Source organism: Neolamprologus brichardi, chromosome 9 (genome assembly GCF_056152115.1).
Source record: "Neolamprologus brichardi isolate AB-2024 chromosome 9, ASM5615211v1, whole genome shotgun sequence".
NCBI lineage: Eukaryota > Metazoa > Chordata > Actinopteri > Cichliformes > Cichlidae > Neolamprologus > Neolamprologus brichardi.
The window spans coordinates 30534279-30550656 of NC_142112.1; the positions used below are offsets into that span (position 1 = coordinate 30534279).

General features: G+C 38.4%; 1 protein-coding gene across 1 annotated transcript; it reads right to left on the reverse strand.

Annotated features, from left to right (window-relative positions):
- Positions 1-1601: 1601 nt before the first annotated feature.
- On the reverse strand, positions 1602-9427 carry LOC102776408 (uncharacterized). The gene is made up of 4 exons (XM_087846293.1): positions 9285-9427; positions 3421-6049; positions 2917-3034; positions 1602-1842 (listed from the first exon to the last, which is right to left on the reverse strand). Exons 1-4 carry the CDS (start codon positions 9342-9344, stop codon positions 1602-1604), a joined length of 3048 nt encoding a protein of 1015 aa, XP_087702419.1. The 5' UTR covers positions 9345-9427.
- Positions 9428-16378: the final 6951 nt, after the last annotated feature.

Below are 16378 nucleotides of genomic sequence, written 5' to 3' on the forward strand. Positions count from 1 at the left end.
CGTCTGTCTGTATGGACTCCACAAGCAACCACACGCTGTCAAATTTTTGTCCTTATTGTACATCGGGGAAAAACAAAAGAATTAATCACGCTGCAAAAGGATCCTAAATAAAAAGAAATTAGCTGACAGTGATTAGCAAACAGTGATAAATATGTACAATACCATATTTATATAAGGTATACATCTCTGTTTAAAAAGGTTTAAATCCTAGTGTTAAACATTGGAAAAAGAACATCAATGTTTTTTCCTGTTGTATAACTGTAATACAAATTAAAGATGTTCTTTATTTAATGTAATTATTCATAGAACAAAATATTCAGAATGGAAGGAATATGATCACAAATGAAGGGATATGTTTAAGTTCAGTTCATTCACATAGACTGTGAAGTCTGAAAAATTGAGCCACTGTAGAAGAGTTATAAACCTGCTTTCTTTCTAATGGCCAGCAAGGGGTGATGCCTTTTGTTGCATAGACATGGGAAATAGCCTTTTAGTTGCCTCTATGATCTCAGTGAACACTTTTCTGATGACTGTATCCTGTCAGTCACTAGTTTGTGTCTTACTACCCATATGGTTTTAATTTAATAAACTTAGTTTCTTAATAACTGTGGGGAGGCACTTATAGATGGACAAAATGTGTTACCTATTAGAGAAATAGTGGTTTAATTGGATAATTCCAGTGTATCTCAGCTTGGTACATCTGTTGCAGGATGGTTTTATGGGTTATCTTAACTTTAACTACCTAACTCTTCAATAAACAAACTTGTAGGTGAACCACCTATCTAATAACGCTGGCATAAGTAGAGGGTGCAAAGTTCACACAAGTCAAAGAACAACAGACATGTTAATGAGGAAGGCTGAAATAAAGTTGGAAAAGAACTGAAATTACTTTTACAGTGCAATGAAACGTGATTTTCCATTGTTATCTATCAGCAGTGACTAAACAAGCTTAGTAATTAAACCAAGAGAGATATTATACTTTAGACTTGTTTAAAAGGCTTTGTTTGCATTTATTATACATATAATGTGTCCTTTATCTACAATAGATATAGTAAGATATTCTTATATATTCATTATGATTCTCAGTCATTTATTATGTAAGTTATATTCAATTGACAATCATTGTCTCTTACTTCTTGCAGAACTTCTTGGTTTCAGTAATGCAAAAAGACGAAGATGAAGATGTATGATTGAATGAATTATGTGCAGCATTTTAATCGACCAAAATGCTGACTCTGTAATACTTTGATTAACAAGAAATTGCAGTGAAGTTATCATAGACATTTGTTTCATCTTTTCTTGCTTCACTGGTTCTGTTTAAAACCAACATTTCTGTAAGTAAGTAAAACTTCAAATATTTGCTGGAGAAACACTCAAAACTTAATAATGAAACATCAGAACACTGTAAACTATTATCATGAAATTAAAAAATAAAAATAGAAATCTATAACCTTTAAAAAAGAGAAAAAAAATAGAGAAAAAAATTGTTTTATATATATATATATATATATATATATATAGAAAAAAATATATATATATATATATATATATATATATATATATATATTTTTTTTTTTTTTTTTTTTTTTTTTTTTCTCTACTCATGGCACAGTTGACACAGTGAGAAGTAACATATTTGCTTCTGGATCTTCTCTGGTCTCCAGAGCCTGGCAAAGTTTCTCCCAGAACAGCTCGGTGTGCGCTCCAGCTCGCGGCCAGCTCAGGTAGGTTTTCCTCTTTAGCATCTTTCTCATGCGGTGGTAAGGAGACAACAGATAGCTGGGAATCTCCTCCATGAATACCAGGATTAGAACATCTGTCTGCTCATCAAACAGACGGAAACTAAAGATAAGAGGGAGAAAAGGGATGCATAAGTACTTTCTTTGAAAGAGTAAAGTAATGAAGATAATACAAAATAAATGAAATAAACATGTTTTAAGAGAATAAAATAAAACACCTGTGAACATGGCAGATTAAAGAGGAAATTAAAAGCTAGCAAAAAAAAAAAAATCGATGAAATTTTAAGCATGCCGGTGTACCATAACTGTACAGTACTGCACAGATCAGAAAATCACATAGTGGAACACAGTCATGTCAAGTCCTCTTCTTTCAGTTGTTCCCTTTAGGGGTCACCACAGGGGATCATCTGCCTCCATCTCAACCTATCCTCTTCTGCCACATATAGCAGATGCAGTTAAGCACGTCCTGCTTCACATCCATGAACCTCCTATGTGACCTCCTAAGCCATCTTAACCTTGCCTCTCAAACTTTGTCTCCAAACAGGTCAACCTGAGCTGTCTCTCTGATATTCTCATTTCTAATTTTGTAACTCCCAATAAAAAGTGTTTTGTGGATAATGGCTCCCACCATGGTTCGCTGGAGTCCCAAAGTCTTTATAACCCCGTCCAGACTGACAGGTGTCAATGACTTTCTTATCTTTCTTGAGCTTCTTTAGATCTTTGCATGGTGAATTGCTGTTTGAGATGTTTTACCTTGTCAGGCAGCTTCTGTTTAAGTAAATATGGATTTAACAGGTCTGGGAGTATCAGGCCTGGGTATGGTTAGTGAATTTGAACTCAACGTTGAACTCAACCATGTAGGTTTGAAAGCTTTTTTTCCCCCTTGATAAATTAAACCAACTTTTAAAAAATACATTTTGTATTTGCTTTGGTTACATTTGTCCAATATTAAATGTTGTTTGATAATCTGAAACATGTAAGTGTAACAAATATGCAAAAAAAAAAAAAAAAAAAAAAAAAAAGGGGCAGAGGCTTTTTCATGGCACTGTATTTGCAGTAACTTTGGTTGTGCCATCGCCACTGTTGACATTAGCATAAAAGCACTGTTAACACCTTTCAATTTCAATTTTATATTTTAATGTTATTGCTACAGTCTTGTGGTGCACCAACAGGTTACCTGGCTGCCTGGATCTCTCTGGAGCACCATTCACTCTCGAGGTATTTGCGACTGATCACACAAATGGTCTTCCTGCTTCCATAAATAGCATCTGTAATGTTATCTATGATGGGTCTCCCTAATGAAGAGAAGGGGGAAAAAAACACAGCCAGTAATAAAACCATGAGGTTTGTATCCTCAGCTTTTTAGTAAAGTAGTATAGAGACACCCTCTGGAGTACATATGAAAGTACACATTTGACTGCAAAAGCTTCTAACACTATGCCCTCATTATCTCCAGATAATTGTTAGATAGTCTCTCTTTTGATTATATAAATAACTGCCACTTCAAATATAACTGCATAAGTCAAATGATGTTACATTTTTCTAAAAACATTCTAGAAAATGTCCTGAATCTAATAATTTAGTTGGGATTAAACAGAGATACCGACAAACACACAATTTTAAGAGACATCCCACTTGTCGAACCATTAATATTTAACTTTAATTCAAACTTCCATCTCACCTGGTTCAAAGTCTCGATGGTGTAGGCACAGTCTCCAGCCCTGTTCTCCTTCCAGTTTTGGCAAGAGCTTGTCAATGACCCAAGGCTCATCGTGGGTGTTATAGGAGATAAAGGCGTCGTACTGATGAGGAGTTTTCTTGTTTTTGTGCTTTTTGTCAAAGAGCCAAGCTATGAACAGGTAATAGGCATAGACCAGCTGCAACCCCATGAAATGGTAAGTGAAGGACACCACCATCAAGCATAGGATTGTACACGTGCAGAGAACAAAGCAAATAAAGTCAGTGTTGTCTAAGCAGGAGCTGGTATCCAAGTCCAAAAGCTTCTTACTTTTGAATTCTTGTGGGTAGTTGCACGTAAAGTTATATGCATCATAAACTTGAGTTTTGCTGTCATTTATTGCCCACGAGAGAAACCAGCTGTTATCACAGTTGCAGGTGAATCCATTGCCCTGAAGGTCCAGATAAGTCAGAGCTGGTAGGGATTTTATATCTTCTTCGCGGATAACTGAATATAAATTCTGTCTTGCCTGTAGAAACTCCAGCTTTGTGAGGTTGGCATCTATAAGGAACTCTAGAGAGTAAAGAGCTGTCCTGGATATGTAAAGGCTTTTAAGGTTTGGAATTGGGAAAAACAGATCTGGAGGGAGTTCTTTAAGTTCATTTGAAGAAAGTTCAAGTAATTGCAGCTGTGGCGTGTAAACAAAGGTGTCTTTGTCCAGAGACGCAATACGGATATTTCTGGCTTTGAAACTCAAAAGGCTGGTCAAACCTTGCAAAAAGTTCCCAGGCAGATAACTATGCAACCTGTGGTGTTGTGAAAAAACAAGCAGTTCCTCTAGATGGGACAGCTGAGAAAATGGAGGATCAGGCAAATTTCTACTTTTCTTGTAATTGATGTGATTTTCACTCAAATCAAGTCTTCTTAAATTAATCAGAGGATTGAAAACATCTTTGTTTAGTTCATCTTGTGAAATATCATTGTTTTGTAGATTAATTTGGGTCAGATTTGTCAGTCCACTGAAACTCTTACTTTCAAGTACTTTTATTTTGTTTTGGTGTAATGACAGGTTCTGGAGGGAGTGCAAGCCTTTAAATGCATCCTTTTTGATAGCAGTGAGTTTGTTTCCATTCAAATGCAGCTGTGTGAGGTTTGTCAAATGTTCTTTGAAAGCACCGTTCAATTTAGTTATTTGGTTTGTCTGTAATTTTAGAGTTTGTAATCCTTTTAAATCCTTGAAAAGACATGGTTTCAGAGCTGTGATTGAATTCTGATAAAGATAAAGCTTTCTGAGCTTTGTCTGATTGGTGAAATCATGGCAGTCCAGTGTGCTGATGTTATTGGTGCTGAGATCCAGCTCTGAAAGAGTTGGTAGATTCCTTGTTGCAGCTGGAACTAGTGGAAGCCTGTTTTTACTCAGCGTTAAAATCCTTAAGTTTTTAAGGGATCTGAAAGCATCATCATGGATGTATTTTATTTTGTTGTCTGTCAAAACTAACTCAGTTACATTAATACACAACTTAAACAAGTATGCATTAACAAAGCTGAGCTTATTGCTTCGAAGCTGCAGAGTCCTCATTGTTGGGATGGTGCAGGAAATGTTGATCAGTGTGGTCAGGTTATGTGTCATTGCATTCATTCTCAGAATAGTTAATGATGAGTTCACTGACTCTAACAACCTTTCCATGTCCCCAAGACCCAAATGAAGCTCACTAATGTCAAGAGTAGTAACACGACTAAGAAATGTCTTGTTTTGCACGTCCCATATCATTTGTTTCTTTCTGGCTTGGCTCCCAATTTTAAACCAGGTGAGATTTGGAAAAACATCGGCAGTGATCCTGAAGACTGCGAGGGGATTTTTCGACAAATCAAGGTACTGAATTTCTAATGATTTGTTTGTCAATTCAAATGACTGAAAAGTGGTTAAATCATTGTTGCTTATTACCAGCTCCTGTAGATGTGGCAGATGTTGCAATATCAATTGAACTTTTGTAATGTGGTGCAGTTTGTTATGAGAAATGTCCAGAAGTTTTAAACTTGTCATGGACTTAAAAGATGTGGATGCCACTTGTTTAATGCGATTTTGATTAATTCTTAGCTCAATGAGGCAACTCAAGCCATCAAAAACATTCTCTCCCAGTGTAACAAGTTTGTTATTATTTAGATTTAATGTCTCAAGAGAACTTAGACTGGCAAACGCACCACATGCTATCTGTGAAATGTTGTTGATATTAAGGTCTAACTTAGTCAAATTTAGTAGATCTTTGAAGTCTGATGCATGTATTGTTGAAATTCTGTTAGAAGTTAAATCGAGGCCTGTCACAGTTGAGGGAATATCTCCAGGAACAGCTCTGAGTTTACTTCCGACACATATGGCTGTACTGTAGCTGATTCTGCAAGTCTTCAGGGAAAATCCATCAACCGGTGCAATGAAATTGATGATGCACAGCATGTAAAAAATAATCCGCGATTTGCAACATTTTGTTCCTCTTTCTAATTTGATTTGTTCCTCTTCCAATTCAGGATCCATTATTAATCTTTGTAACAAACAGGAAAGCCCAACGCAGACAACCAGAAAACAAACTATAGTCCACTGTCCATAGTCCACTGAATTTAACTGCCACAGACAATCCTGGGAAGCCAAAAACAAAAAACATAAAGAAACGAAAATTAAGGAATCAACAAGAAAACAAATTGCAAAGAGTCCAAAATATCTTATTCATCTTACAACCAATACAAAAATGCATCAAGACCTCTATATTCCAAATTTATGACATGTGCTGTGTCACATTAGGATGGAAATATCCAGAAATCTTTGAGTTGTACTTGACACTTTCCACCAACTTCTGTTATTTCTGTCCTTTTACTATTTTAATATTTAAAGGAAATAAATAGTGAAAGTAGCCAAGAGAAGATTTGGAGAAGTTTAGACATCTTCAAAATATGGTGTGTATGCAGGCTTGAAGTGTTTAATGGAGTAAGATGTATCTTGATTTTATGACAAATGCAGTGGCTTGCAAAAGTATTCGGCCCCCTTGAACTTTTCCACATTTTGTCACATTACTGCCACAAACATGAATCAACTTTATTGGAATTCCACGTGAAAGACCAAAGTGGTGTACACGTGAGAAGTGGAACGAAAATCATATATTCCAAACATGATTCCAAACATTTTTTACAAATAAATAACTGAAAAGTGGGGTGTGCATAATTACTCAGCCCCCTGAATCAATACTTTGTAGAACCACCTCTTGCTGCAATTACAGTTGCCAGTCAAGGTCAAATTTATTTATATAGCACATTTCAAACAGCCGATGCTGCACAAAGTGCTTAACAATATAAAAATGGTATTAAAAGCAACAATGTAATACAATAATAGGACAATAAAAGAATTAAAACAATAACTAAACTAATTCAAATAAGACCAAAATGCTTGGGTCATAATGTGTTAAAAACCAGGGCATAGAAATGTGTCTTTAGTAATGATTTAAATTGCACAAGTGTTTGTGCAGATCTAATATTTAAGGGGAGACTATTCCAAAGTCTGGGACCTGCCACAGAGAAGGATCTATCACCACGGGATTTGAAATTAGTCCATGGGATGGACAGCATTAATTCTGAGCTAGACCTCGTGGTTTTTCCTGGAGCATAGGCAGAGAGGAGCTCAGACAGGTAAGGAGGGGCTCGGGCATTAAGTGACTTAAAAACAAAAAGTAAAAGTTTAAATTGGATCCTGTAGGAGACAGGAAGCCAGTGTAAAGAAGCTAAAACTGGGGTTATATGCTCTCTCCGTTTGGTACCAGTTAGTAGGCGAGCAGCTGCATTTTGAATCATCTGAAGATGATGGATGGTGGCCTGATCTAGACCATAATACAATGAATTGCAGTAGTCTAATCTGCAAGTAAGAAAAAGGTGAATAACACGCTCAAAGATGTTAGCCGGGAGGTATGGCTTTACCTTTTAGTCTTTTAGGGTCTGTCTCTACCAGCTTTGCACATCTAGAGACTGAAATCCATGCCCATTCTTCTTTGCAAAACAGCTCCAGCTCAGTCAGATTAGATGGACAGCGTTTCTGAACAGCAGTTTTCAGATCTTGCCACAGATTCTCGATTGGATTTAGATCTGGACTTTGACTGGGCCATTCTAACACGTGGATATGTTTTGTTTTAAACCATTCCACTGTTGCCCTGACCTGTCTGGTGTGTTCTTTGGACTTCATGGTGTTGTTGCTCCCAATATTCTCTTAGACAACCTCTGAGGGCGTCACAGAGCAGCTGTATTTGTACTGACATTAGATTACACACAGGTGCACTCTATTTAGTCATTAGCACTCATCAGGCAATGTCTATGGGCAACTGACTGCACTCAGACCAAAGGGGGCTGAATAATTACACAATAATTTTGGCTGTAATGTGACAAAATGTGGGAAAGTTCAAGGGGGCCAAATACTTTTGCAAGCACTGTATCTTATAATGCAGTGTGCAGTCTTGAGTCACTCCTCAGTTCTTTATATTTAACCAGAAAAATGGAACTAGGTGCACCTAATTATTGAAAGTTGATGTTTGGTCAGACCACCTTTATACTTCAACACAGGCCAATCTCTTTTAGGCAAGCTTTTTTATAACTTATGTAAGTAGCCTTCAAAAACGATTTTGAGGCTCTGGAAAGGCCAGTGCATGACTGTACTGTTCCACTCTGTGTGTTTTTCTCCATTCTGCTTTACTGCTTTACTCCACTGGCAGTGGATTTTGGATCACTGTCATGCTGAAAAATGAAATGTTCCAAATAACATGTTTCTGTATGGTACTACAGGACGGATCAAATTCTTGAGGTACCCAAATCATAACAGAACCTTTACTCTGTTTTACAGATGGCTGTAGACACTCATTGTTGTATCTCTCCTGACCTCCTCTGTATATACTGACAATGTGAACCACATTTTTTAAATCTGCAGTCATCATTTCATAAGACCTGTAGCAACTGATTTTCAGTCCAGTTCTTCAGTTCTTGTGTAATTTGTCAGCCAGTCTCGCGCTTTCTCTTCCTCAAGAATTGGTTCTTCACATCAACCCTTTTTTTTCAGTTTCTTACAGACATGACTTTTAGATACTGTTCATAGGATGTACATAGTTTTACTAACTTTTTAAAGACATGCTGCACAGCAGGCTGAGATATGTCAAGTATTCAGCTAGTAGCTCTTTGGGAGTCTGCTTACTGATGCAAAAAAAAAACAAAAAACATTTGTGCCAGTCAAACTGTTTTCCTTGATTCAACTAAAGAAATGGGAACAAACTGTGTTTTTTGGTAACAGCTAGTAACAGAGAACCAATTTAAAATGAGTCCTTTGCTCAGTTGTCTGTTTTGTGTAGACAGAACTAGGTGCCCTTTTCTTCCTTGAATGAGTCATAGGTCAGTGTTAAGTGAGTTAACCATAAAACATAAGCAAAAAACTCTGAAAAAGTCTGTTACAAAGACTGGGAGGAAAATGAGTAAAAAAAAAGCTGTTAATGTCCAAAGAAGAACATTTAAAGACCTTCAGAAAGCACAAAAAACTGCTGCTCAAGACCATTTAAAAATGAAATTACAAGAAGGTCTTTGTCCTTAAAAGCACCATAATAAAGAAACGAGGCGTGGGTAAGACTTTGTTGCCAATTTTTTGCAAACGATTTTGACAAATATTACTCATTCTGAGACTATTACCAGTCCCTCCTATTTTCATTGCACCTTCCAGTTTTATTAAAAGAGAAATACATTTTACGGCACAAGTAAAATGTATGACAACCCTAGTTGTCATACATTTGTAGCTTAATTCAGATTTGGACCCACACAGAGGCATGACGAACAAATGAAATCTTAAAAAAACTTACTGAAGTTAAATGAAGATTTGTTGGGGAAAAAAAACTGTGGTAGATAATCCAATCCAACATCAAATCCAAGAGGCAAAGTGACCAAGGAATGAGACATGAAGCACGAAGTGCTGAAATGATGTAGGAAAATAGAAAGGCAGGAGAACAGCTTCGTAAAGAGGGTGGACTGACAAGTGGCAGGGCTATAAATACACAAAGAGCTGAACCAATGGGCTATGAAGGCAAAACAGGAAACACCTTTAAATGTAATCGTTTTAAATAAAGAGAAAAACGATCCCCTCTGTGACTAATCCAGCTACTAAAAGGAAATCTGTTAGTTTTACATCAAGAGCCACATTTATCATGTGCGGTTTCATAATAATAAAAAATCCTAAGCTTGATCAATGAGCACATTAAAACCAGTGAAGTCAGTGTATCCATGTCCTTTAATTCAACTCTGTATACAGGAAGTGGAACTGTGGTCAGGCCCTTTCTCTGAATATATGAAGATGACTTACATATGGAAGGAATAGTACTTTAAAGGATATTTGAAGTTTATTTTAACCTGGTACATTTCTGACTAATGTGTCTGTGGAGGCGGTGTGGTCTCTGGCTCCACTGCAGTGGAGGGTGGTATAGCGGGCTCAAGGGGCAGTGCTAGTCTGGCTGGCAGGACAGCTGCTGCCACTCAGTAATCAGGTTCTTCCATTTTTTCAGTGACGCTGGGACATAAGGGCTGTATCCCAAGTACGCAGTCTCAACGATCCTCAAGGGCCGCGTACTTAAAGACCGCTAAGGCCGGAAGTGCGAGGCTTGTGAAATGGGACGGTCTAGCCTCCGTTGCGCTGCCCAGGTTGCCTAGCAACCATGATACTAACAGCTAGAAACGTTACATAAAGCTTTGTTTGACAGAAATGAAGGAGAAAATAATTTGTTCACGTGATTGTTTGTTTCTACATGAGCTTTGATCATTCTCTGTAGGATTAAGTTCAGCTATTGAACGGTGTATATTTTAAAGTAAAGGCTTTAAAACCAAGTTAGTACAAACGTCACAAATGTCACATAACTTTGCTGACATGTGGCCAACAGAAATGTTTTGATGTTCTTCGTTAGTAAACATTGGCACATAAATAAGTGACATAATATTCAGTACTTACTTTTAAAAGTTTACTCTTCGGGCGCCCCTCATCCGCCGTGTATTTTCGGCAAAATTATCCACACCCACCGCCGCGCTATGCATTCTGGGATATGTTGGGCCACAAAGTCTACACCGCCACGTCCTTAAAATTCAGGGAAATGAAGGACGCATTTGAGGGCCGCATTTCGAGCAGCCGTCGAATTGGGACAGCCTTCGTCGCGTCGCGGTGACGTAATCGGCCTTAAAATGCGGCCTTTAAGGCTGCAGACCCTGAATTGGGATACAACCAAGGAGAGAGAGAAGTGTGGAGTGCAGAAGCAGCTGGAAAGCTGACTGCTCCAATGTCAAAACGACAAAAGAGAACATTGTTGTGTAAAAAAATCTACTGTCCTTTATGGCTTATGTTAATCTGTACTTACCACCTCTGATGTAGAAATCCAGGAAAATGGTGTAGTTTTCCAATACACAAATTCTTCATTATGTGAATTCCTTGTCCTTGGATCCTTGTCCTGTTAGCTGTTGGACAGATAGCCTCGCATTTGACTCTGGAATACTTTGGTACATTCCATTTGCTGTTCCTGTATGTTTGAGTTATACAATATGATAGTATCTTCACTAAAGTGAAGAGTAAAAGTGGGATTCTGTCATAGCCTCATATCTGGCAAAAATGGAGGCAGCCTGTTCATATGACCTAAAGAACAACAGGCACATTAATGGAGGAATGCACCAGATTGAAATAAGCTGGAATTACATTTACAGTTTTGGGCAATCTTTCATATCCCTTGTTTGTCCATAAAAACACTAACAGCATGCAGACATTTGATGAGCATTCAGGATTATAACTCTCAAGCTCTCAATACATTATGTCATTATATTTCATGCTTTTTTAATGGGCGTGTTTGGATATACTATGCCTATACTATTTGTTTGATCTGTGCTAGGAATTTTATAAATATTCTTATGTAGGTGCTGAGAAAAAAACTGGCTTTTGAAAAGTTATTTTAAACTAAGTCACAAAGTGACAAATATGCTCCAATTTCTCAGAAAGGGGCCAAATTCTGTGAAAATGTGTGTATTTTTATCTCTAAAGAGGGAACTAAAGTCATATTTGAAAGAAGAGGAAGAAGGTACATCCTTTTTCAGGTCTAATGTTTCTAATATATCAGGACATAACAAAATGTTATGGCCTCAGCTGAACTTATTCCAATGTGTCATTATTTATTTAACAAAACTGAAGCCAAAATGGAGGAGAAGTGTGTTAAAAAGTATACCCCATGATTCAAAAGCTTGTAGAATCAGCTTTAAGAGTAATAGCTTGACGTAATAGGTTTCTGTTTGAGTTTATCAGTCTCTCACAATATTGTAGAGTAACTTTTACCGTCTCTTCTTGACAACCTTACAGCCCAGGTCACTGAGGTTTGAAAACAGCATTCACAAAGTCCTGCATTAAAGTTGGATTGCGGTTTAGATCATTGCAATAATTTGCTATAATCTGTTGTAGAGTTGCTGCTGTGCTTGGGATCCTTGTCCGGTTGCTTTAGCTGTTGGACAGATGACCTCACATTTGTCTCTAGAATACTTAGAGTCAAATCTGAGTCCTTACTTACAGATATACATTCTTTTTGCTGTTCCTGTATGTTTATGCCATACAATATACTAGTATCTTTTTAAGACTAAAGTGAAGATTCTTTTAAAAAAGATTAAAAGAATTCTCCCAGTTCTTTGAATCTTTGGGCTGAAGGAAGGACACTTACTCGGTGTATAAATGCTCAATCAACAATCCTTTATTTCCATACAATTTTCACACACTGAGCATAACAACCATCCGGATGGGGAGAGATGCAGAGAGGGTCACAGCAAGTCTCAAAATGGTGATGTGTTACACAGCTTCTTATACTTTCCACGGGCCCCCACCTGGTCGTAAACCTAAACATTCACACTCTCTTATCTGTCGTGGCGCCTAAGTTATGACCTCGGGCTCCCTGTCTTTCTACCCCCTACAAGGGTGGGGGCACAGAATGTTGTCTGTTTCTGCTATTATCGGCACAAGGTCCTTCGCACACAACATTCTCAGAAAATGATTTAAGCAGTCTGACATGACAAGAAAACAGTGTAAAACATTCACAGCAGATAAATGGTGGCGCCCACCTGTCTAACAGAACCCAAAGGATGGTCACATTCTTTTAATCCCCAGAGATATACTTGAACTTTTGTCTATCCTACTACCAAAAATATACTGAGACATTTTGTCTAACATACTATAAGAATATACTGCGAAGGGGGTCATGTTCTTTAACCTAATCTCACAATTCCCCCTTTGATCTCTCTTTAGAGAGATCACTTACAACATACATTCTAGGGTGGAAAAGTAGTGTCAACTCTTTCCCAGTCTCCTAGTATTTGTGCTTCACACAAAAACACAATTCCATCGCTGGATTTCCTCTGCGCTGTCACTTTTAGAGCTTGGCACGCTCTCTCCATCCCTCGAGTTGTCACACGTCCAACGCTGCTGAAGATTTAAGGCAGAGCACGTCGTACACCTTAGTTGTCTTCCTCAATGTCAACGATGAATCTCTCATTTTATTTAAAATCCTGCTGTGGGAAGTCTCCTCTTGATCTCCTGGAAGCTCAGTAGCACATCTCTCTGTGTGATGTCCGCTGTGCTGAAGATGATCTCTGATCCTCCTGAAGCCTCTCTCCTGGCCTCAGCTCCCATCTTGTGGACGATCCTCTCAGCCACTCCTTCTCGTCATGGCACCTCACGACATCTACAGATTAAAGATAACACTCCTCTCCCCACATGGCTTCCACCATGTATCAACTCCCCAATGAGACATGTACAAGAATGTTGCACATTCTCTTTAAAACAATCTCCAGAGTTTCCCACTTGGAGCAGCCATACTCCAACCTGTAACCCTGTGTAAAAACATTAATCAGCAGTTACATGTTCAGCTTATTTAATTCCCAGCTCCACCTGGAGCCTGTATCCTGGAAGACAAATCTGTTAAATCAAACTTCACATTTGCAACCAACTGTAGATCATAAGAGTGATAAAGTATTCAGCATAAAAGACAAGTATCATGTGCAGGTTTTCTCCAATCATTAAATCACTATTATTACCATAATTTGTCCCAAATCATGAATCATCCCAATTTATTCCACAATTTAATCTGTGACTTCCCTTAAACAATGTCACTCCACCCATTTTATCTCTATGAGCTCATATTCAACTATTCCATAAACACTGCATCTCTTATTTGTTTCCTCATGTCACTTGTCTGTTTTCTGCTGAATCCTCTACATCCACTCTTAAAGAAAAAACAAACATTAGGAGCACACATAGACAATCCTCTTGTCAGGCACAGGTCGATAGGTTCCATATGTGCCGTAAAAGGCCATAAAATTAAGCCTGCTGTAAAAGGAATGACACTGGTTTCAACACAGGAAATTTCTCACGTTATTCACATCGTCAAAGTAACCTTCAACATTTTCCCAACAACACAGTGTAACAGCATCATCAATCCTGTAGTAGAGAAACAAACATCAACCAATTGTTCTGTTATAAATCACATCATCAAATCACATGAAGAACTGTAATGCTGTAGAGAAGAAAATGCAAATGTTAGCGCTGCGCAGGTGTATACACACTTTCTCACAGTAATCTCTGTGAGCAACACAAGCCCATGAATCACACACCCCTAGTAGATTCACAAACATAGAAAGTGGCATTTAAAAGGTTAAATCATCAGGCAACCTCGAATGTTGCTGTCATCTTTCTGCTCCTGTAAAAAGAAACACATAAATTCATCCACCCTTTTGGCCTGTCTAGGTGGAGGTAAACTTTGAGTCGTGGTCAAGTCTTGTCAGCTTTTACCAGTCAGTCAGTTTGTTTTTATTTCCATTTATTCATTCATTCATTCTTTCATTCATCCATTCTTTCTTTCTTTCTTTGCTGATAGTGGAAACCATCGCCGCATTTGATTTCCACCCTCAGCAAAATGACGTCATTTCAAAAAGAAAAAGAAGAACTTTAGGTCGGATTACCTCGCTGAATCCTTTTTAGGCAGGGACTCTCATTTTCTAATTGTCCCAAATAAGTGGCTTTCTCCTGAGCCCATTTTAATGTGGAGAAAAATACTTTGCGACTGTTTTCAGTAAGAATGTTTTATAGCGCTTTAAAGTTCAATCTCTCAGGCCTGGATTAAAGAGCTGATTTGTTAAATCAGGAACTCACAAAATACCAAAATATCACCACCGGTGGATCATTCCTCTCAGATGTTCTTATTTCAGTGCACTGTAACAAAAAGCAAAAACAAACGTAACCAATAAAATACTCATATAATAACAAATACTTGGGCCCATTAGAAACCTGTCCAAGCATAAAACCACCTTTCTCTCTCTTAGAGAAAGAAAACAATCCGAACCTCACTGATAAAATCAACCTAGTGTTAAGCAAAACCCAAAATCAACCAAAACTTCACCAGAAAGTGATAGGTTACGAGGCAGGGTGCACCCCGAACCGGTCACCAGTCTATCACCTAGAAACAAACAATCATTTACACTTACATTCACAGATAATTTAGAATCATCAATCAACCTAGCTCTAACAGCTGCATGACTTTTCACTGTGGCAGGAAACCAGAATACCCAGAGAGAAACCGCTGCAAACTAACCAGACTGTGTAGGAAATACAGGGAAGCTATGATTTCCTGTTGAATTTTGTACAGATCTTTAAATCCTGAGACAATTATGTTAAATACACGTGGGATACTTACGTAAATCCAAGGGCTAGCCCCCTTTTCTCTTTTTTTTAATTTATTTTTTTCAGTGTGTTCCTCCTTCAATTAACTCTCAATCACAAAAATGTGGTGCTCCGAAATAAGGCTCACACCGTTAATTCATCATTTTCACTCTGTACCACTGCTCCTTATCAGGCTGTGTGAAGCACAGTAAACAATTCAGTCGAGGCCTTGAGCCATAAACAGACATCACTCACAGACATTGTTTTCATAACCAAACTGCTCTAGACCCTGTCCCCTAAATCTACACAAATGCCCTCTGGGTGACATGAAATGCATTTAACCAATTAACAATCAATGGCTTCTTGTTGTTGTAACAAATTCTGTATTTGGATGTTTGTGTGCAGCATTTTGCGTATCAGCATAGCATTTGTTAGTAAAGCATTCTTCATTGCCGCAGCGTGTGTGTATCACTCTTCATTGCACAAACATGTGTATGTGAGTGTGTGTGTGTGGATCACTTCTCAGTGAATTGAATCAGCATTTCGATTTGTGTGCGTGTGTGTGTGTCATTTCTCAGTCAATCAATGAGTGCATATGTGTTCGTATGTGTGTTTCTCTTAATTCTGAGTCAGTGTATGTAGATGTGTGTGTTTGTGTTCATCACTTTCCTGTTCTGATGTTCTGGGTAAACCAGGGCCTGAAGCGTGCTCTGGGGTCCTGCCTCCCCCTTTCCCGTCCGTTTGCATCCCTTGGTGCTGCTGCCCAAAGTTCTGTCCATACTGGTTCTGGCCCCAATTGAGGCCGTCCTTTTCTCCAGTGTCCTGCATCTTCTCCTTGTCCAGCTCCTCCTGAGCCATGCTCAGTTTCTGCTCTGATGCCTTGAGCTCTCACTGAGGGCAGAAACCTCAGAGTCTTTTCCGTACACGTCAGATTGAAGTTTATTGATGTTTTCCTTGCTTTGCTCCACGGCCTTCTGCAGCTCTGCTGTGCGGCTCTTCTCAGAGGTCAGCTCCTGGCCGAGCCCCGACACCTGTGCCTTCAGCTTATGTTCTTCTGCTGCTTTTGTCCAATCTGAGGTGCCTCCTGACCTCAGTTACTCCTCCTGTCTCTGGCACGCCCTTTTTGTTGCCCGATCATCCGTGTTGGTCCATCACTGTCCTGCACAGTTTTAATGCAGAGTTGTTAAGGTCAGCATTCTTTTGCTCGGCCTCACCTTTCATCCGGCCTTAATAGGC